Below are 22,713 nucleotides of genomic sequence, written 5' to 3'. Positions count from 1 at the left end.
TTTAAATTGCAGGTGGCTATATTCAGCCTTATCCTGGTGACAAGTTTCTGGTGTCATTTCTTGCTTTCTTGAAGGGCAAGAAATTGCTGCTCTGTGGCACCCGCTTTTTATTAGGAGAAGCAGCACTTGCTTTTAAGCATTGAAGAACCTGAGATATTAGACCTTAATACTGTGACTTATTATGTATACTACAGCTTATTTTAAATCATATGTACAGCTTTCTATTGCCAATTCATTTCCAATTGTGTCTGTTTCCAAATCCTATAAGGGGTTATGTCACATTAATTAAGGCGCTTAACTTTATAATGTTAAGGATATGGAAAAAATGTGACATACCCAGAATATATAACATGGTATGTAAAGGCTCTACTGACTCTCATTTGGCATTACAGGCAGTCCCCGGGTTACGTACAAGATAGGGACTGTAGGTTTGTTCTTAAGTTGAATCTGTATGTAAGTCGGAACTGGCGTCCAGATTTAGCCACTGCTGATCAGTTTCAACAGCGGCTGAATCTGGACGCCAGTTCTGACTTACATACAGATTCAACTTAAGAACCCCAGGCATCCCCAAGTCTGTTGCTGCTGAAACTGATCAGCAGCTGATTCCAGGAAGCCCTGGGGTAGGGGCTTCCTGTAGTCAGCCGCTGGTCAGTTTCAGCAGCGGCTGACTTGGGGACGCCTGGGGCAGAGCAGCTGGGGTGCTGCTGGGTTGGTCCAGTAGTGCCGCCGCTCCTCGGCACTACTGGACCAACCCAGCAGCACCCCAGCTGCTCTGCCCCAGGTGTCCTGATTCAGCCGCTGGTGAAACTGATCAGCAGTGGCTGAATCAGGACTCCTGGGGCAGAGCAGCTGGGGTGCTGCCGGGTTGGTCCAGTAGCGCCAAGGAGCGGTGCTGCGGGACCAACCGGCAGCGCCCCACCTGCTCTACCACAGGCCCGGGGCTTTGCTCCACGTCTCCCTGCTCTGCTGGCAAAGCCTCAGAGGCGCGGGACCCCTCCGCCTCCCAGCTTTGCTCCAGGTGTCCCTGGTCTGCTGGAGACGGTCCCCAGCAGACCAGAGGCACTGGGAGCAAAGTGGCAGCGGCGGCGGAGTCCCGCGCCTCCCCGGCTTTGCCACAGCAAAGCCTCAGAGGCGCGGGACCCCTCCGCCTCCCTGGCTTTGCTCCAGGTGTCCCTGGTCTGCTGGAGACGGTCCCCAGCAGACCAGAGGCACCGGGAGCAAAGCGGCAGCGGTGGCGGGGTGCCGCGCCTCTGAGGCTTTGCTGCCGCTTTGCTCCCGGTGCCTCTGGTCTGCTGGGGACCGTCTCCAGCAGACCAGGGACACCTGGAGCAAAGCCAGGGAGGCGGAGGGGTCCCGCGCCTCTGAGGCTTTGCTGTGGCAAAGCCGGGGAGGCACGGGACCCCTCCGTCTCCCCGGGTTTGCTCCAGGTGTCCCTGGTCTGCTAGAGACAGTCTACAGCAGACCAGGGGCACCCGGAGCAGCTTTTCTCGCCCCGGAGGTCGAGGTGGCGGGACCGCTGCACTCTGGGCAGTCCCGCTGCCTGCGAGCTCCGGTGTGGGAAAGTCCTGTTCGTAAGTGCGGATCCGACATAAGTCGGATCCGCGTAACTCGGGGACTGCCTGTATATCCATGATTCATACCAATATTATGTTCACAGGCAGTTTAAAATATCTGATTAAGTACTTTACTTCAGTTTCGGTTTTCATAAAGATTTGTAACCATCTGCCATTCAGCAATAAAGGAGGATTTTTTTATTAAGAAAGCATCAAAATTGAGTGTGTAATAATTAAAATATGTACTATGATAAACCAAAGCTGGGCCCAAACCAAAATTCCAGTTCCAAGCACTCCCCACATCATTTGGATGGAGCAAAGTAGGAAAAGTGTGGGCAGGAGAGATGGAAATTGACATCTGAATTGTAATCCAGATATTATGTCTGGGCCCTATCTCTATAACAGGCCAAATCTAAACCTTAAACCTGACCACCCCAGAATTTGGGGAGTTCTAGAATTTGAATTATGAGTCTCGCACTGGTAGCTTAGCTTGTAAGATCTTGGCCAATATGCCCATATCTGCCCATGTGCTGTACAGCATCTGAATGGAATATATAGGCACTATTGTAATAAAGATATTTAACAATAGTTAAAAGAGAAAAGTGGCCATCATCTTGAGAGCAGGTGACCAAGTAACTATATTTAATTTATAGATTAATACTTTGTTTTACATAAGTACTGATTGAACCCTTTTGCCACACCCTGTTAATTGTGGACATAATTGGTCTTTCCCCAAAAGGCAGTGACAGTTACCTAACTTTAAATCTGCATTCACTTATTCTTCCTTTTGCTAACCATATTTATGTTAAATGGTCAAATTAGACATGGAATTGCATTGCTTACATATCGTCTCATTTGCAGTGTCCAAAATACTGTGTGAAACTGATCCCATTAAACAGCTCGATCTGTGTGCCTGCGGGTTTTGTAAAGCACCCGTCACTGGTTTATACAACCAGCCTGTGATTGCAGGCTCATGTTTGTTTCCTAGCCTTCATCTCCCTAGTGAGCTTGTTTAAACAACACAAGTGCTCTTGCAATGAAAAGTTTGAATTCAAGTCTTGAGATTAAGCAAGCCTGGATTTTTTTAAACCATTTCACTTCCTTCTGACCTGGGTGGTTGACACTCCTTGTTCCAAATTCCAGTCCTGTGACTTAGTACTTTGGAAACACTAGCTAGTAGAGGAAACACCCTCACTTTTTTTCCCCATTGGAGACAATTCTGTCCCACCAGGTATTTGGGATCAAAATACCACAAGAAGTCATGTCATAACAATAGGAAAGGATCAAAACTAATGATTCAGAGTTTATACATTAGTCCAGTAATACAAATGGAAATGATGGGCCTGATCCAAACCTCAATGAAGTCAGTAGGAATCTTTGCATTGACTTCACTGGTGGGAGCAGGTCCTATATATGACCCCAAAGGAAAGAATAGACTCTTTTGCAGTCAAAAGCCAAATGCCTCTTTAAACCCTACTGGTTGCCATATCACAAGTTGCCAGGTTCTTGAAAGTGATTGGGAAGAAAAATGAGGCACAAAGTCCATTTGCTTATTATGTTGCAGGCTTGAAGGGCTCGTTCAGCGTTGACATTTAGAAAGCAGCTGCTACAGATTGCAGGTTTACCATTGTTTTGTTGTAGTATCAGCAAAGGAGTGGCAGCAGCTTACATCATTTCCAGTAATGAAGTGCCTGGGGCTTTTTTTATGACTTGCACTCTGCCTGGATTTGCTCAGCCTGTGCCATGTGACTCCCAGAGACTCAGGCTATGTATTGACTTGTTAAAACCACTTTTCTCTTTTTCTTCTTACAATTCTAGCATGGATCTTGTTGATTCTTTGCTCCTCTCAGAGAACGTGTTTATAACTAGAAGCAGGCAAATTTCTCATAGTGTGACATGTTTTCCTTGTTGGATACATTGAGCAGCAATAAAATACCTCTAAAGCAGATGATTACCTACTATCGGAAAGTGTCCAGAATGTTAGTAAATACCAACATACCATGGATATTGTGTATTGGCTTTTTTTTTAGGATAAGATGACTAGTGATGAGGCAGCTACTGTTATTACTGCTTCCCTTCCATATTTGAGAATCTTATCCCATTTGGGTTTTTTTTATGGTTTCCCCATCTGTTAAATTCAGATAATTATATTGCCTTGCTGAGGTGTTATGAGGATTAATTATTTAATGGGCCAAAATGACTCCCTCTGATACAGGGAAGTGCAACTTGTGGTGCCTCAAGGGAGGATCATCCGAAGTACTGCCACTAACACTCCAAGGACATTCTCCTGGCCATTAATCAACTCACTCATTTCTGGTGCAGATATGTTTCGACAGCACACAAGCCACATTCTCCATCAGTTTTTTTTAAGCCCATCTGCATGTGCTGCATCAACAGCAGCTAACTCCCCTGAACATCAGTAGCTTTTGCATTATAAATGCTGTGCTGCTTTTAGCAGCTCCAAAGCTAGTCAAGAGTTATACAAACTTCCATCCTGTTAAGAAATTGTTACCTTTTCTTTTGCACCACCAACCTGTTCTGTTTAAACCAGACCTTTGTTGACATTACAAACTACTGCACTTGTTTTAAAACCTTAAGATCTGGTTATTATTGAATACCCCTACCAAACCTCTACCCTATACCAAAATCTGTAGTTTCTGGCAGACGCATCACAAATTAATCACAGGTTGTATTATTATACTTTCAAAACTTTAACTACTTCAGGGAACTTTTCTTTTTTTCCTTTATCATTTAGCATGCTTGAATCTACTGATGTAGAATTTTGTATTTACAGACATATTACCGGAAACGCTGGAATTTTAAAAAAAAAATCTAGTGAGCTGGTGATGCCTTTGACATCTTAGCAAATAAAATTAATGCATGCAGCCATCAAAAAGATATTAGGTGTGTGGATCTGGGTTAGCCAAATTAATGACATTGTAGCTTCTGGCTCAACAGGACAGCAGAACAGCTATAGTGCAATGACCTTTCATGAAGGTATCACAGATGTCTGCCAGTTCAGACGATCTGATAAGTCACTTCTTGCCTTATGATTATTGTTAATAAGAATGTATATGAACATGTTTGCCTCTGAAGTATGCACAGATTAGTGCCTGCATTTATTTTCTTTAAAATAAAGTATTGCTTGATTGGGTTTTGGTTCCTGATAGGCTTTTTTTTCTCATTTTAAAGCATTCCACGATTTCACTAACACAGAGTGGCCAAATGGCCTTTAAAGATAGATGTTAAGTTATTTATTTTCTCTTGGTGGAGTGCATTGCACATTTAATTTTGAATGCATCAGCCAAAATTTTCAAACCTAAAAACCTAAATTTAAGCTTCTAAATTCATATTCAGGCACCCAAATGACAGTGTTTTAACTTTCTGAAAAGCAGGGTGCCACAATCCCAATCAACCAGGGTCTTTCTTTATAGGCCCAATTCTGCAAAGTCTGGTGGAACTACTCACAATGTGTAAAATTAAAAAATATGCATAAATCTTTGCAAAATTGGGGCCACTATTTGCACAGGAGAAAACTGTGATAGGCATTAATTTTAAAGTAGCTTCTACAGCTATTTTTCATGTTTAATAAATGTTTCAAAGAGACCTGAGACCCATAGCAAAAAATGAGATATCTGTTCCATTCAAATGCACAGTAGACCTAGGTTTACATATGATTAGTGATAACAAACTTTAACTCAGTAGGCTCTTTGATTTTTTTAGGTCCTGTCTATTCTATGGAGACAGTAATGGGATTGCTATGGCTGCGTAACTATGCTGACATAACCCCGTAGCATGGATGTAGCCTACAGTGATGGAAGGAGTTTTTCCATCACTGTAAAAACACCATCACCCTGAGCAACAGTAGCTAGGCTGACAGAAGCATTCTTCTTTTGACCTTCCGGCCTGTACACCAGGGGTTAGGTTGGCATAGCTACGGCACTTGGGGGTGTGAATGTTTCACACCCCTGAGTACTGTAGCTGTGTTGACCTAAATTTTAAATGCAGAACAGGCCTCAGATGTAATAGCCGAAGCTCCTGTCTTCACTGGCCAAACAACTATGCTTAAAAAATCTTCCTAAACTTAGGTCTAACATTGTGTACAGAGGCCATTCTGGTAAACATATTAAACATGCCTCTATTATAAAAACATGGCTGCAGTAAAACATTGTGTAGAGTACAGTTTAGCCAGAGTGAGTGTCTGGAGCAGGGGTGAGTAATAATTATTTGAGGGGGCCACTTAAAAATTTGCAGGGGGTCCCAGACCAGACCAGAAAGGGCAGGGCCTCAAACTGAAGGGGCAGGGCCAGAATGTTTCCGGTCTTCTCCACCCACAGACCATGATTGGTCTGGGGGGTGGAGGAGCCCCTTTCCCACTACGCACCAAACCCCTGGCGGTGGCAGGAGACTTCCCATGCTCCTCCACCTCCAGGCCAATCAGGAGGTGAGGGAACATGAGAAGCCTTCTCCCACCCTGCGAGGAGCACATGGCACTTCTAAGTGCCACACGCTCCTCCCAGGGCAGGAGTAGAGCGGAGGAAATTTTGCACGCTCCTCCTGCCCGCAGGCCAATCAGGGGAGTGCACAAAGTCTCCTCCCGCCCTGCCAGGAGCACGCGGCATTTCAAAGTGCCCCATACTCCTGGATGGGCAGAGGAAACTTTGTGCGCTTCCCTCTGCCCCCAGGCCCTAACTGGCCTGGGGGTGGGGGAGCGGCAGGGCCTCCATAGGCTGGATCTGGACCGCAGAGGCCCTTTTGCCCACCCCTGGTCTGGAGGCCAATCTTTGTTAATCTTGTTTAAAAACATGATATTTTGGAATACGCCCCATTGCTTGACACATTTAATTGGAATACCGTAAAGGAAATAATAAACAGGCAGAGGAGGGACTAGATGTCTATATCTGCGTCTTTTTCCACTTCGTGTATTAATAATCACGTGATTCACATTTGAATGAGCAGAAATATGACGTAGGGTAATTCAGCTCTCTAGCTGGAGTCTACAATTGATGGAACTATTCACAGTATGTAAAATTAAAAATACGCATAAATCTTTGCAAAAGGTTGACGTGCAGTGCCCTCCTCACCTTCACCCCATCCATATGGATTGCCATTTGCATGTCTGGAATCCATTCTCTTCCCTCATTGGTTTGCTGCAAAAATGTAAAAACTAAAATGTAATTCAGAGTCTTTTTTACTCTTTCCAGTTTCATCCTGCATTACCACATATAAGAAGACACCACCTCCTGTTCCACCAAGGACCACCACAAAACCTTTTATTTCAATCACGGCCCAGAGCAGCACAGAGTCGGCCCAAGATGCATACATGGATGGGCAGGGCCAAAGGGGAGATATCATCAGTCAGTCTGGTCTTAGCAACTCTACCGAAAGCTTGGACAGTATGAAGGCCCTAACGGCTGCTATTGAGGCTGCTAATGCACAGATCCATGGCCCCGCGAGTCAGCATGTAGGCAACAATACTGCAACAGTCACCACAACCACCACCATTGCCACTGTTGCTGTAGAAGACAGAAAGAAGGATCAGTTCAAAAAAAACAGATGCTTATCCATTGGAATACAGGTAAATTATGAGTAGCATATTGTTTGTGTTGGTGTGGGTTTCTACATTACTTATGGAGTGTTCCATTTTTTCTCTTTTTAATCCCTTTTTTGGTTAGTTGCTCATTTCTGTCCAGTGACTGTAGAGATTTCAGTTGTATTTAATTATTCTCAGTGTATTTTCCTAATTAATCTTAAATATATCAAATTGTAAGGATTTCTTGAGTCAGTTTGCTACTTGTTATTCAGCTCTGTTAAACTACACACATGAACACAAGCCTATGAATCATATTACAGCAGGGGTCAATGAAATCATTGAAAGAGAATGTATAAAACAATGATTTACGCTACACTATCACCAGAAAAATATTTTCAGACAGCTTAGCTGAACTGTCACTGCTTATTCATGCATTTGGAAACAACTGTTAGTCATTTGAATGAGGCAGCATTGTTCTACTTAGCTGTTATCTCAGCTGTAAGAGCAAGGGATAAGATTTCTCTGATTGGCCCCTATTTAACATAAATTAAACTCTGTTACCTCTAGTGGAATGAAGCAGGAAAACTAATCCAGCCATACTCAGTTGAAGCTTAGGGAAAAGAGAAATGTAAATTAGCTATGCATTTTCATTTTGGATGTGATCTAAGTTTTTTATTAATCTCTCCCATGCATCCCTTAAAATGACGTCTATAGAAGTATGATGTGATGACAATTACTTATTATTTATCAGCTCATTCATGCTGTTAGAACCAGACAGTCTGGGTTGGAGTCAACTAAGAATCAACTCTGGTGTTTGCAGTGAAAATGAATCCCAAGCAAATAGGGCAGTGTCCTCAAACTGACCAACCTTGCTCCCCCAGAAAAAAACTGGTTAGTCTTTTCCTAAAGATGAAGTTTGCACATGAATGCTCTTGCACAGATTTCTGGTATGTTGGTGTTATTGGGTTGATCTAATTGTTATGAAAGAGGCTGATACTTTAGGTAGGGTTGCCAGATGGTTTAACCAAAAATACTGAATACGCCCTCCCCTTAAAAAAAAAACACAGGGAAAAAATTTTGTTGAAAAAAAGGGGGGAGGGACCAAAGTAGAGGAGGAAAAAAAAGACCCAGAGAGTTATTAAGCAAAAATAAGATGGCCCCTTTAAGAACAGGAGAGGCTAGGCTTTGCCTCTCCTAACAGGCTGCCAGCAGCCAGTGGCCATCTTGCCTTCCTCCTTGCTCCGGGCCAGACAGCTCCCCTGCAGAACCATGTAAGTGGGGGGCGGAGGGGAGGGGCACGAAAAAGCCCAAAGGAAGGTGTTCTAATCCGGCAGTGTTAGAATGTTTTGCTTGACCAACGGCGAGACCCAGTCCAGTGCCTCATCAGTCAGTGTTATCGGTCCCATCTTGGCCTCATTTGTAGGGTGAATCTGAGGGTGCAGAATAAAAAGTAGACAGTGCCAGTTAAGGAAAACCCTACATTTTTGGCAGTTTCCATCAAAGTATTTGAGTTGAGGCACCACAGGGCCCTCTTTGAGTACAGGAGCCACCACTCATGCCTGGAGTGTAATGTTCTTCTGCGAGTGGCCCACGGATTCACCAAGGGCTTTTTTTTCTGCCAAGAGTTGCATCACCTGAGCCCACAAAGCACGAACCTTGGTCTGGAGACAGATGACCTGCTTCGGCAGATATGGTGCCCTGTGTGATGTACTAGGCAGCGGCACACTGCACCGTTCAAATTGGGTTATGAACAGTCATGCTAGCAGTCAGAGCAGCAGTCAGGGACTTGGAACCAGACTCAGAGATTGAATGTCTCAGTTCAAGGGTCAAACCTGAGTCAAACCAGGAATTGGAACTAGATTACCTGGAGTGAAAAAAGGTATGAGCAGAACTGGGTCAAAGGCAGGAGCAAGGCTGGGACAGATCTGGAACAAAGTGAGGAAATGGCGGTCAAGAAGGTGGAATGGAAGTAGGAACAAGGCAAGGTCTGTCTCAGCAATGGGTCAGGGATTTGCCTTATTGCAAACACAGTGTACTGGGACTCCCTCCCAGTGGCCCCTAAACCAGTCAACATTGCTGCCATTCAGGTTTTCTATAGGTGGTACCTAGGCCAAGTCTACACTATGTGGAAGATCAGTGCCACTGTGGTCGATCTTCCAGGATTCAATTTAGCGGATCTAGTGCTAATTCGAACTGAGAGCGTGCCCCCGTCGATACAAGTACTCCTGTACTTCATGAGGAGTAAGGGAAGCAAATACTCCCATTGACCACTCGCTGTGTGGACAGTGATTTATGATATCTCAACTCCAAATACATAATTAACATTCTGGAGGGGCGTATCTTAAGCCAACATTCCCCTTTAGTGCAGACCAGGCCTTAGTGTCCAGCCTACTTACCCTCAGCTGTGGGAAGAGTAAATTTCTGCAACCCTTGAAAGGATGCAGTCTTTTGTCTCCCATGTGTCTTAAGTTATTTCCTACCCACTTGCTTGCAGGAGGAAGTATCCAGAGACCAGGGCCTGAGCTCAGCACTAGACCTGAAACCAAGATCCAGACAGGCTGAGCAAGTTAGGAAGTCCTTAATTCTTCTTACTCTCCTAATCAGTTATGTAAGGCAATGGCACAATCTAGTGTCCCTCATTTCAAAGTAAACAACTTTACTGCTGGCAAAGACCATCCTAAACAGGAAAAAATTACAAAGCTAGAAGTAAAATTCTTGAAATAATAACTAAAATCTATGTGGATTACATTGGAGGAAATCTGAATTGACAACAGTATTGTGACCATGAATCTTAAACAGATGACTAGGGTCTACCTTCCCTTCTTAAAATAACTGTTGCTGTAAGTAAAATATGTTTGAACTTAATACCCCATTGCAGTAGTCATTAAGGGGAACGTTTTCAACATCACAACTGGTTGTTTCAACCTTTGAAATTTAGGGTGTATGAGGAGGAGCATTTCCAGCAGATATAGAGAAGTAATTATTCCCCTTTATAAGAAAGCCACATCTGGAATACCACGGCCAGTTTTGGACTCCCACTATAGAAAGGATGTGGACGCATTTGAGAGGGTCCAATGGAGGGCAACTAAAATGGTTAAGAGACTGGAGCACATGACCTGTGAGGAGAGACTGAGGGATTTGGGCTTATTTCATCTGCAGAAGAGAAGAGTGAGAGGGGATTTGATACAGTCTTCAACTTCCTGAAAGGATGTTCCAAAGAGGATGGAGAAAGGCTGTTCTCAGTAGGGATAGATGGCAGAAGAAGGAGCAATGGTCTTAAGTTACAGTGGGGAAGATCTAGGTTGGATATTAGGAAAAATTATTTCACTAGCAGGATGGTGAAGCACTGGAATGGGTTACCTAGGGAGGTGGTAGAATCTCTATCCTTAGAGCTTTTTAGACCCAGCTTGAACAAAGTCCTGGCTGGGATGGTTTAGCTGGGGTTGGTCATGCTCTGGGCAGGGGACTGGATTTGATGACATTCTGAGGTTTCTTCCAGCCCTATGATTCTATGATTCAGGAAGCTTGATAAATAATCAGTGGGGCCACTGAACAATTGAAATGCTAGTTCAGTACTCGAAGAAGATAAGGCCATTGTGAAGAGACAAATACATTATTTGCATCAGTCTTCACTGCAGAGGATGTGAGGGAAGACCCCACATCTGAGCGACACCTGAGCTTTGGGCAGGGAGTTGGACTCAATGACCTCCTGAAGTCTCTGCCAGTCCTAGGATTCTATGATTCTATGAGATTTCCCCCTAAAATATTGACTTTACTGATCACAAGTAATTATATTCCTTATACAAAGTATGACAGGAATATTGAAAATACTGTGGGAATATTAATTGTTTGGAAACCATAACAATGTCCAATGAACTTACCTGTCTGAAGCAACAGTGCTGAGATGCAATATCTCGCAAAACATCAGGAAGCACCGTAAACCTTTCACCGATCCAGGTCTACTGGTCATCCAAATCTCAAATAAAAGTAATTTTAGAGGGAAATCCAACAGTTGTCAGAAGGACATGTTTTTGTGGCAGTTCTTTTTAACTTTGTTGTAGATATTGCTGTTAACCAGAACTTTGAAGCAGCGCTATGAAATGTCAGCAGTCTTGGTGTACATAGTAGAATTTCTGTTACATATATTTGTGCACATTAAGCAGTCCCATATATCATGAGTAGTCCCACTGACTGCAGCAGCACTAAGTCCAGAGGAAGGCTCTTCTCAACATGAGAAAATACATTGAGTAAGATGTTCGCTGCCCAATCCCATAAGAGTTGACAATCCTGCTCAGTCATTGGAAAATCTCCTTAGATTGAATTTTAACTTCAATTTACTTTAAAAAGTAACCGTAGCTAAACTGGCAAGGTCATATGAAGTTACTGAACATGTGTTACAATGAATACCTGCATGCATGAATATGGAGAGCACTGAAATAACACTATCAATGAAGAGCAACTGATAGTTCTTTTTCAAGTGGTTCTATATATTTCCATTTCTGGGTAGTGCATCGACTGGTGCAAAGTCATCTAAAAAAAAACTTGGGTTACAAGTAAATATTCTTAATTTTCATTTAAATTTCGTATCTGTAACAGTCAGTTCCGGAATCCTGACATTTAAATAAAACAATTTCCTTTTAAAATGTAATTTCAATATCACTTCACATTCACATTAATTTAAATGTTCTGTAAAATAAAGAGCATCTGTTATACACTGGATAAACTTCATCTGCATTTTGAGAGTCCATCATTGCCTTAATAGAAACACTTTATAAATTAGCACAAAATACTATTATATGAAAAAATGTGCATAGCTCTTGGCACACAGACTTTCTGTGTAGGTGAAGTAGTTATGTTATAGGCAAATATATGTAAGTCCTTGCTAAGTAAGACACTAATAAGGAAAGTGATTTAGTTGCCTTAATATCTTTATTAAAAATACATTCTGTTTATATCTGGTTATTTCTACAGGTTGATGGTGCACAAGAATCCACCAAATCAGTTGAAAATAAAGCAACCAGTAAGTTCCAATCCATAGGTGTTCAAGTAGAAGAGGAGAAGTGGTGAGTAAACATTCATTTCATATTCTCAATGCACATGTACAATTTTCTTATTTGTGCCTTAATAAAAGTAGCTTAAAGCAAAATCACCGCAGTAATACCAAATATCCAAAGAATCTGGCGTGTAAACAGCACCCTTTTGAGTTTTTAATCACATTTAGTATTTTAAAAGTAGCTGTGAAAAAGACACCTCAAGGTAAAGCATGTATATGTTTCCACAATTCATTATGTTCCTGGTTTACAATTACAGTAAATGATGCATGCTCATTTGGAATGTCATAATTTAAATTATATAAAACATTTTCAAAATATTTTCTAAAAATAAACAAGACAATCTCATTTAAAAATAATATAATCTTGCCATAGGACAGTGGTCACCAGCCAGTAGATTGGGATCTACCTGTAGATCTTGGAGCCTCTGACAGGTGATCCTGACTGGTTTGGCCAGGAAGCTATCAAGCGCTGGCACTTCAGTTGCCCCTCCACCCACTGTCATCCTGCTCTTGCCCTCTGCCTTGGAGCTGCCCCCCTGGGAGCCTCCTGCTTACTGTTTAGGGTGTGGGAGGGAAAAGGGTTAGGGTGTGCCTCCTCCCCCCACTTCTGTACCCTCTCTTCACACAGGCTATGTCTAGACTGCAGGCTTCTTTCGAAAGAGCCTCTTTCAAAAGATCACGTCTAGACTGCAGGCGGATCTTTCGAAAGAGAAATCCGCTTTTTCGAAAGAGAGCACCCAGCGAGTCTGGATGCTCTCTTTCGAAGACGGCCTCTTTACATTGAAGAACGCCTTCTTTCGAAAGAGGAACTTTCGAAAGAAGGCGTTCTTCCTCGTGAAACGAGGTTTACCGCCATCGAAAGAAAAGCCGCGTTCTTTCGAAATAATTTCGAAAGAACGCGGCTTGAGTCTGGACGCAGGGGAAGTTTTTTCGGGAAAAGGCTACTTTTCCCGAAAAAACCCCTGAGTCTGGACACGGCCACAGATGGAGAGAGGATACAGGAGAAGGGGATGGAGGGAGTTTGGCAATGCAAATCTCTGTCACTCTCACACACTGTCTCTGTCATTCTCACAAACACACACTGTCTTTCACTCTCATTTCCAACGTATACATGGGTGGTTGTTACTCCTTTTATTTGCTTGCAAAGTGTGTTATTTTTGGTGTTTGACTGGTCTGTGCATTTCATAATTTTCATTTCTCTCTTGCACTTAAATGTAATTCTTTGAGTAATGAATTCTAAAATGCCTAACCTGTCCTGACTGGAGTCATTATCCCTGTGGTAAGTGCTGCTCCTGGAAGTGGCTGGCATGTCTCTGCAGCCCCAGAGAAAGGCAGAGCAGGGGGTCTCCATATGCTGTCCTTGCCTGCAGACACCACTGCTGCAGTTCTCATTGATCAATAATGGGGAACCGTGGTCAATAGAAGCTGTGGGCTCAGTGCCTATAGAGGAGGGGCAGCACATGGCACCATGGAGCCATTGCTATACATGTCATCTGCTTTCATGAGTGGTGCAGGGCCAGGGCAGGAGTAAGCCTGCTTTAACTTCACTGCTCCACCATCTGGAAGCCATCTCAGTTAAGTGGCACCCAGCCAGAGCCTGCTTCCTGAACTCCTGCCCCAGCCCTGAAACCCCTCCCGGACCCCAAATCTCCCAGCCTGGGCTAAGCCTGGAGCCCCTCCCACACTCTAAACCCCTTGGCCCAAAACCAGAGCCTGCACCCCAACCCTCTACCCCAGCCCAGTGAAAGTGAGTGAGGATGTGGAGAAAGGGGGATGGAGTGAGCAGGGTGAGGCCTCGGCGAAGAGGCAGGGAGGAAGTGGGACAAAGATATTTAGGTTTGTGGTAGATCTTACATTGCACTTAAAATGAAAACGTGATCCTGTGGTTAAAAAGATTGGAGACCACTGCCATAGGAGATAAATGCCTGCCGACATTAGTTTTCTCAGTAAAACACTGTAATGTCCAAAACCATAGGTGAATAGAGGTGAGCACAGATATGTGGTCTCATGATCTGAACACAGAACTGGGAACCAGTCAGCCTTGAGTTCTAAGGTTGGATTCAAGATTGATCCTCCAAGGGGATTTTGACAATTAATCTTATCTGCCTCAGTTTCCTTATCTGCAAAAGATGGATATTCATATTTTCTTGCCCATGTTGTGTAGATTAATTATAAAGTAATATTTGTAAACCACTTTAAAAATAATATTGCAAAAATAATACTGTGTTATTGCTTTGTTGACCAAGACAGCAACCATAAGCATTGCTTGTATTGAGGCTGGTAATGTAAAAATAAATCCCCATCTTTACATTGTGGGTACATAAGAGTGACCCAAAAGATGGGTTCTTGTACATTTCATCTCCTGGTTCACAAGAAGATAACACAAAGGTAATAGCTAGTGTTGTTGCTATGTCAGTCCCACTATGAGACAGAAGTTGGTCCAATAAAAGATATTACCTCACCAACCTTGTCTTTCTAGCAGACAAGTGAAGCAAGGAACAGAGCTGAAATTCATGAGTGCCTGCACTCGTGATAAAATTCATCTCCTGGATTGGCTGTTGTTGGGTTGCTGTACTGGAAAGTTCAGTATGATTCAGCCTTGTGTGTCATATTTTTCAGGCACTGATTTTTCAGAGCGTTAAATGGAAAACATATGTGATAGGGTGCGAATTGTTCCCTGGTGTGCTGATCACACCACTGACACCTGTCGCCTTACTCTCTGGGGCTCCCCATCACCCTGTCCCACTGGGCCAGATCCTCTGGCCACCCCAGACAAGGCACAGAGTTGGGGTTACTGCTCCCCTGAAGAGCAATGGAGATAACCACTTCAGCTCTGGGAGAATGCAGTTCTTGGGCATCGCACGCAGGAAACCAACCTCCAAAAGGGATCAAAAACCCAAATAAATCTTCCTTTTCTCTGTATAAAAGAATGTTCACCCTCCTTATCAATGAATGTGCACTGGTCTTTCCCTCCAGGTAACAGTTATTTACACTGTGCCTGATAGTAAACAAATATGTTTTATTAAGTACAAACTATAGGATTTAAGTGGTTGCAAGTGAAAATAGACAGATCAAAGTAAGTTACTAAGTTAAAATGAAAAGAAAACACACTTTCTACTTCACTAAAAAACTTATTGCAGGCAGAATCTCACCTCTGAGAGCTGTTCTTATTTCGGGCATAAACTTCAGGTCAGAGACTTTTACCCTGACCTGGGTCTCCAGCTCATCCATTCAGGGTTTTCCAGGCTAACCAAAGACAAAGGCATGATAGCTTCCCATTGCTTAAATAATCCTTTCCCCAGGGTGGGAATCTTTTGTTCTATATTCCCCCTTCCATGGAAAAAAAATAGGGTCAAAATGCAATCCCAGTACCAAATGATAATGTCTTACTAGTCCTATCACCTTTGGACTTACAGGACAAACAAAGCTTGTTTACAAGTTGTTAAGTTGATCACCAAGTCGTTAATGCTGGGGTGGCACCAGTAATGGCTCTCATTAGCACATTTAAAACTATAAATTTCGTATTTTTTACTTTTCATACAAGATTGATACATGCACCAAAATAGGATATACAGATCTAGCAGATTGCGACAATTAAATCAATAGGTTACATAAGGTATTTTGTCCAAAGCATCTCCGAGTTATGCATATTTATATTCATAGGCCAAGTTTCATAGAGCACGGGGGAGGGGGGGAACCATCACAATATATTTTAGAGAGTCATAAAATTTTGAGTAGATCATCCTTGAGTGAGTTTTTTTTACCCATTGTTATGCAACATCTCAAAGTAAAAAGTTAGTTTATAAAACTTGAATATCTTCTAGAGTTGTTTATTAAATTAGTGCTTGAAATAAAAAGAAAGAAAACCATTCCTGGAATTTATGCTTTTTTTTCCTGCCTGAAATGCATTTCAAGGCACCATCTCTGGCTAGAAATTGCTGAAGGGACTTTTACCTTGTACTTTTCATTTATGACATAGGACAAATCCTGGTCCTTGCACAAACCTGATTCAATGGGTATTATATGAGGGTTGGATGAGAGGCAGAATTTTCTCTTTTCTACTACAGCTACTGTGTAACATAAAGTGAGCCACGATGCAGCACTGCTTCATTCATCCTTCTGTAGACTCTCCGGGTATGTCTACACTAGCTCATTAATTCGAGCTAGGTAGGCAAATCAGGCAACCGGAGTTGCAAATGAAGCCCAGGATTTAAATATCCCGGGCTTTATTTGCATGTTCCCGTCCGGGCTCCATTTTTAAATCCCCTTTGTTCAAATGAACTGCCCGCAGCTACACGTGGCAGTTTAAAGTTAATCCAAACTAAGTCCTTAGTTTGGATTAACGGTTACACCTCATTCCATGAGGACTTAGTTCGGATTAACTTTAAACTGCCATGTGTAGCCGCGGGCAGTTCGTTCGAACTAAAGGGGATTTAAAAATGGCGCCCGGACGGGAACATGCAAATAAAGCCCGGGATATTTAAATACCAGGCTTCATTTGCAAGTTCAAATGCCTATATTAGCCACCCTAGTTCGAACTAGGGGGCTAGTGTAGACATACCCTCCATGATGGGGAGCCTCCACCTTCCCACATCAAATATGAACCACTTCCAACTTGGTCCAGCCACTGTCCAACTTTCTCCAGTATAGCCCACTGACACTTATCTGAAGAAGTGGGTTGTGCCCATGAAAGCTCATGACACTATGTATATATATTGTTAGTCTCGTTTTTACGTTGTTGTTTTTTTTGCAGTATTAGAGTGTGAGTCAAGAAGACTATTTAGCACGAATTTTCTCATTTTGATCATTGCGCATTTGCTAATATGATAACCAAATCAGGTATTATTTACACTGTAGTTAAATAGACTAGAATACATTATCTTCTAACTGAGCATTTCTGTTGTGGTTCTTAGGTTAAAGGCATTTCAAAGGGGGAAATGTGAACTGTAGTGAACTTATTAGGCTGTTGCTAAGTAAGTTCCTCATTAACTGTTCAAACATCTCTGTCTGGAACACATTCCTTTACATTCAAATCCTGAGTCTTCACTCCTCTCCCCCTCCCCCTCCCCTCACCGGACTTTTCTAGTGTTAAGTAAATTAGTGCATTTAAATAGGTGATGACAAACCATTTAACTCCCCCCAAGTGCAAGCACAAAAGAAATAGGTGCCCAAAATAACCCAACCCAGTATTCTTTCTATTACTGTTTTTATTGTTCTAGAGAGCAAAATCAAGAGATAGGGCTTGACTGTCAAGGTTTATAGGGAGATAGCATTATTTCTGCATTACCTAATGACAGCTGTGTTTTGGGATTCCTGGCTGATAAAGTTGAGGCTGCTGCTGTTTTGAGTAGAATAGCAAATAGTAATCCATCATGTACTTCCAGAAATGAACTGACTGATAAAAGACAGCAACCTAATAGTCAGAAAATGAGTGCACTCAAGACACAAAGGGCTTATCATCACAATTTGGCACTCCTATACATTTTTGTTAACACAGTGGAGGACGTTTTAATGAATATCTGTTAAAGGAATAGACTTGCAAATGGAGTTCATTCTTCCTGGCCCCAAACCACATCTGCAAAAACACACAAAAAACCTATTTCACATGGATATTTGTGACAAAGAAATAAACCTGTTAAAGGAAACATCTTCCAGGGCAGTGAAAGAAAAAAAGAACCCTACAAGACTGGCTCGAAAAGGATAAATATATTAATCAGTTCATTTTCCTTTGTGCACCAGCCAAATCAATGAGTGCCATGATACAACAGAGTTGGCCGCCTCCTACACAAAGAGCTTCCTATATCAACTAAAGGGATTTTTCTTTAGATGTAATAAATCCATCTCTCTCTGAGACAATCTTCCATTGGCTTAGCTGTGTCTACACTAGAGGTTAGGTTGACCTAACTATTCAATTGACCTAAGTATTCGGGGCATGAAATTTTTCACAGCCATGAGTGATGTAGGATGTTCTCATTTTTAACTGTAGAAAAGGCCTCAGACCTCTATGTACCTCCTCGATATATAACCTTTTATATCCAGCTCTCCTCCTCTTCCTGCAGTATCTGTATTTTTTAAGCAAAATACAGGACAATGTTGCACTTTAAAGACTAACAAGATGGTTTATTAGATGATGAGCTTTCGTGGGCCAGACCCACTTCCTCAGATCAAATAGTGGAAGAAAATAGTCACAACCATATATACCAAAGGATACAATTAAAAAAAGGAACACATATGAAAAGGACAAATCAAATTTCAGAACAGAAGGGGGATGTGGGGGGGGGGGAGGAAGGTAAATGTCTGTGAGCTAATGGTATTAAAGGTGATAAATATATATTTTCTTCCACTATTTGATCTGAGGAAGTGGGTCTGGCCCACGAAAGCTCATCACCTAATAAACCATCTTGTTAGTCTTTAAAGTGCTACATAGTCCTGTATTTTGCTTCAGCTACACCAGACTAACACGGCTACACTGTATTTTTTAAATTTGCCCATCATTATTCTCTGCAACATTGTCCATACACACAAATGCCTTAGGTCCAAATCTGTTATACTTTCTATTTAACCCGGTATCCTCTTTCCCCTTCATTAGCATAACTGGCTCCCAAGCTCCAGCTATACGATGCAACTCTAGTGTAGATGCCTTGACGATCTTTTCATGTGTACAAAGACCATGTGTAACCTTATGAATTGGTTGCAGTTATTCACCCACCCCTCATCGTGCCCCCCTCCCTATCATTACTAACCATATCACCCTAGACGTCAGAGGATTTTTCTACCTTCCCACCCATTTAACGGGAAATTCCAAAAAATTGGATAGGTTCCATCAGGTTCATGGAGATTTATTTTTCAGTCCTTCATTTTCTCTACTCCTCTCCTGATCTTTCCATTCATGTGGTACTTGATCTTGACCTGAAGGGACCACCTGTAAGGCTTTGTCCTCATGAGAGACTTTAATTGTCAGTTATTTATATGAAATTAATGGAAGCACAAGCAATTCAGTGCACCTATGCTAGCCATTCTGAATTGGTTTAAGAGTTGTTCCACAGCCTCACCAGCACAGTTCTAAACTGATTCAATTGTAGTGTCCTCTGGGTGCCTTTCCCAGAGTTATATGGTAATTCCCTGTCTCTGCTACCCCCACACTGTCCCCTCCAGCCCAATCTAGGCCTTCATTGTATCCCTCACCCCCCAACTTTGCTCCCATGATATGCCCTGGCCATACCTCTCATGTGCATTCTAAGATAACTACAATTGGTTCACTGGATGTTAAGTCTGCCACAAATAATTTATTAAAAAGAGGCTTGCAGTCAGTGAAATAACCATAGTCCACTGATCAAGAATACTGTCCTGGGGCAAAACAGGATGTTAAGCATCCACATAAGTGCCTTCCCACCTTTTCAGGCTAGGGAAAGATGCTATCTTTCCCTGGCTACAGTTCTATTCTGGCTAGCACATTAGATTTTTACCTACTATGCATACTGAGATTCTTTCATATGGAGGAATAATATCTGGGATTTGGGGGTTTAGCCTACTAAAATAGAACAATAAAATAATCTAAAAGGGCTAAACTACAGAGTAAAATATTTTCAACCAGTTGTGAAAAATAGACCAAAACCTTTACCATCACTTTAAATGCTTAAGAAAACAAAGAGAGACCTCTTTTTACTCTGACTTTTCTTAATTTGTGGAGCACAATCCTCCTATGCTGCCTTTTTCACTTAGGTTGTAATTTAGCTAACATTAAGACAAACTTATAAAGGTTCCTGCTTGTGTCACTTTAGCAAAAAAAAATTAACTTGCCTGGAAATTATTGGGATTTTACAGTTTTACATTGTAGTCTATTGTTCATCTGTTGCATGTCTAACTTCTCAAATGATAGATCGTTAGATGAAGCATCTCCATTCTGTATGTAAGCTAAGGAGTTAGGATTCATATTGACTTGGTTCTGATCTTCAGGCATTGTCTGTCCCCATTAATTCTGTGCAAAGGAAAAAGTTTCACTGAACACTTCTAAAAAATCATAATAATATAGAACAACAGAGGAGTAGAAATCCCATTTAAAAGGGCATTTAGAGCTGAAAGCAGAGTACTGCCTGAAAGGCAGAGAAGTGAGTTACAAACAAAAGATTCCATAATTTGATAGCTCTGTTAGTCTATTACCTCTGTTTGACATGAATCTTGAAAATATACAGTTCAGGATCCTACCATTACAAGACACACATGTCAATGATATTGAACCTGCTAGCCTTTTCCACGACTTGTTTTGTTTATTAGCATCACCATAACCTTGGTAGACCAGCACAATCCAAGAGACAACAGAACCGATAAATACATACTGAAGCCAGTTGAAATTATTAGACATGCCTTTGTGACTTGCCATCTATAGGATGCTTTGAAACCTCTTGGAAAAATGGAAAAATTGCTCTTAGTAGAAATGTAAACATGTTTCTCAAAAGGAACACAAAGAAGCAGCAGAGAGATGAATGCTAACAAGTGATCCTGCTGTTGCTGTTTAGAACAGACAAAGTATTGTGCTCCATACTGGTTTATCCAGTCTGTGGTTTCATGGTTTTCTGCACCTTAGGCCAGCTATCTGTTGTTATTCTCCAAAGTTGTAATTATCGCACCTTACGGCTGCAGGGCACAAACGAACGTGAAAGATCTGAATCTAAAAGAAGAGGAAGAGGCCTTACCCTAAGCAGTCAGCAATTTACAAAAGCTCTTTTTTTAAACAGACTTAACTAGTTGTGAATGTTCCATATGCGTAAAGACATTGTAAATGTTGAACATTAGCAGTAGAAACTCTCCTGTGTTGTTGTTATAGTATTATTAATTTGTATTACAGTAGTGCAGTCATGTACATAGTATGGAATTTTAACTGACATAAGCAGAGAAGTTTTGGACACATGGTATTTTGTAAGAACAGAGCATTTTAGAAATGGGTGTCGGACAGAAGTTTCAGTAGCTGAGGCAGTTTATAAAGATGTGCTCTGGACACAAAGGCAGTACCTTCCATCTACAGGGTTTTTTTATTTCAATTAAATTATATTTCTTTGGCTAGGTCCTTGCTAAAAAAGTTAGGGCTACTCAGCAACATTGCTTAGGGGGTGAGAAAACATTCTTGAGTGACATAGTTAAATTAAACTAACCCCTCGTGTACACACTCACAGCACTAGGAGGGATGACAGAAGCTCCAGTGATGGATGAATTCTTCTGTCAACCTAGTTACTGCCTCTGAGGCAGGTGGATTAATTATGGCAAAGAGGGAGAACCCTTCCTATTGCTGTAGTGAGTGTCTACACTGAAGCGATAGTGTTTAGGTATAGACACAATCTTTGAGTTACAGGCAGTCCCCGGGTTACGTACAAGATAGGGACTGTAGGTTTGTTCTTAAGTTGAATTTGTATGTAAGTCGGAACTGGTATATATTGTAGGGGAAACTCTAGCCAAACATTTCTCCAGAGCTCAGTTTTATTCTCCCACACCTTACTAACCTCAGTCCTTTATTCTCAAGCTGAGGTGACTGCTGAGAAAAGCCGCTCTGCGTCTCCCTGGTCTGCTGGGGGGGGGGCGCTAGCTTCGCGTCTCCCTGGTCTGCTGGGGGGAAGCATCTAGTGCGGGGTTGCCTCACCCCATTTGTAAGTAGGGATCCGATGTAAGTCGGATCCATGTAACCCGGGGACTGCCTGTATTTAATTCTAAGCTGATGCTGTAAACTATATTGAAAAAAGTCATTTTTCTTTTGAAGGCAAATATCTTTACTCGGTTCAGGGCCAAAAATAGTTTGTTATGCAAGCACGAAGTATACTATAGTATAGATTCTTAAAAGATAAGCAATTCTCTGTCATATGTTGAGCAAAGTCTGTCTTTGGTGGCAATAGCTCATATTGAAAACACTAAGGATGTACTCCTAAGAGATGCCTCTAGCAATACATCATCTGGGTAAGCAAAGCTTGATGTTTTCACATGTGTGATTTGTTGTGTAAAGCCAGAATATTAACTGCAGCAGTTCAAATAGACATTCAGTTCATTCACACAGATGCTAAGGCAGAAGCATATTGGCATCTAAGAGCAGGTCTACACTACAAGGACAGACATAACTTAGATCTACTTACCTCAGGGTCCACATTGGAGGGGTCAACAGGAAAAGCTCTGTCAAATCCCCTTTCTCATCTTGTTCTGCTGGGGTATCTGAGTCAACATGAGAAAGTTGTGTGGTTGATTTAGTGGGTCTTTACTAGTCTTTCAGTGGGGACGGGGAATACTTATACTGATGGGAGACGTTATCCTGTGGGCATAGGAGCATCTTCACTAAGTATTACAGTGGCACTGATGCATTGCTGTAAGTGCAGATAAGTCCTAAGACACACAAATTGTGGTAAAATCACAAGCAACCTCATGAGAGGCATGGAGAAAAAGCTCTGTCCATATTAAAGGAATTGCTTTCCCCCAGGACTGCTGTCCTATTATATAAATTGTCATTAGAGGAGGAATGTATTATTTTTTGGTTTTCCTGCTAGCTGTGGATGCTGACTGAACAACTAAAAGGGGACTCTGTATGGGGGAAAGGGGTT

The 22,713-nt window shown here is 42.1% G+C and overlaps 1 protein-coding gene and 1 long non-coding RNA gene across 7 annotated transcripts in view; one reads left to right on the top strand and one right to left on the bottom strand.

Annotated features, from left to right (window-relative positions):
* The window catches only part of LOC112544026 (uncharacterized), a 28,538-nt gene extending 17,023 nt beyond the window's left edge, over nucleotides 1-11,515 (bottom strand). The window contains exons 1-5 of one of the 6 annotated variants that reach the window (XR_012901539.1): nucleotides 10,968-11,514; nucleotides 9,483-9,622; nucleotides 7,824-8,516; nucleotides 7,648-7,696; nucleotides 6,638-6,703 (exon numbers count right to left, since the gene is read on the bottom strand). This is a non-coding gene — a long non-coding RNA (uncharacterized LOC112544026). Of the gene's footprint in view, nucleotides 1-6,637; nucleotides 6,704-7,647; nucleotides 8,517-8,950; nucleotides 9,012-9,482; nucleotides 9,623-10,967 lie in introns of all 6 variants that reach the window. The other 5 variants (XR_012901537.1, XR_003087328.2, XR_003087329.2 and 2 more) reach the window with 5 other exon arrangements.
* The window catches only part of DLGAP1 (DLG associated protein 1), a 597,103-nt gene that overhangs the window by 550,194 nt on the left and 24,196 nt on the right, over nucleotides 1-22,713 (top strand). Inside the window, exons 8-9 of the mRNA XM_075920931.1 lie at nucleotides 6,758-7,131; nucleotides 12,058-12,149. Coding sequence (XP_075777046.1) covers nucleotides 6,758-7,131; nucleotides 12,058-12,149 — 466 coding nt within the window. The remainder of the gene's footprint in view (nucleotides 1-6,757; nucleotides 7,132-12,057; nucleotides 12,150-22,713) is intronic.

The sequence above is a fragment of the Pelodiscus sinensis genome, chromosome 2, assembly GCF_049634645.1.
Source record: "Pelodiscus sinensis isolate JC-2024 chromosome 2, ASM4963464v1, whole genome shotgun sequence".
NCBI lineage: Eukaryota > Metazoa > Chordata > Testudines > Trionychidae > Pelodiscus > Pelodiscus sinensis.
The sequence above is the reverse complement of the archived record's forward strand: the minus strand, read 5'-3'. Positions and strand labels throughout refer to the sequence as shown.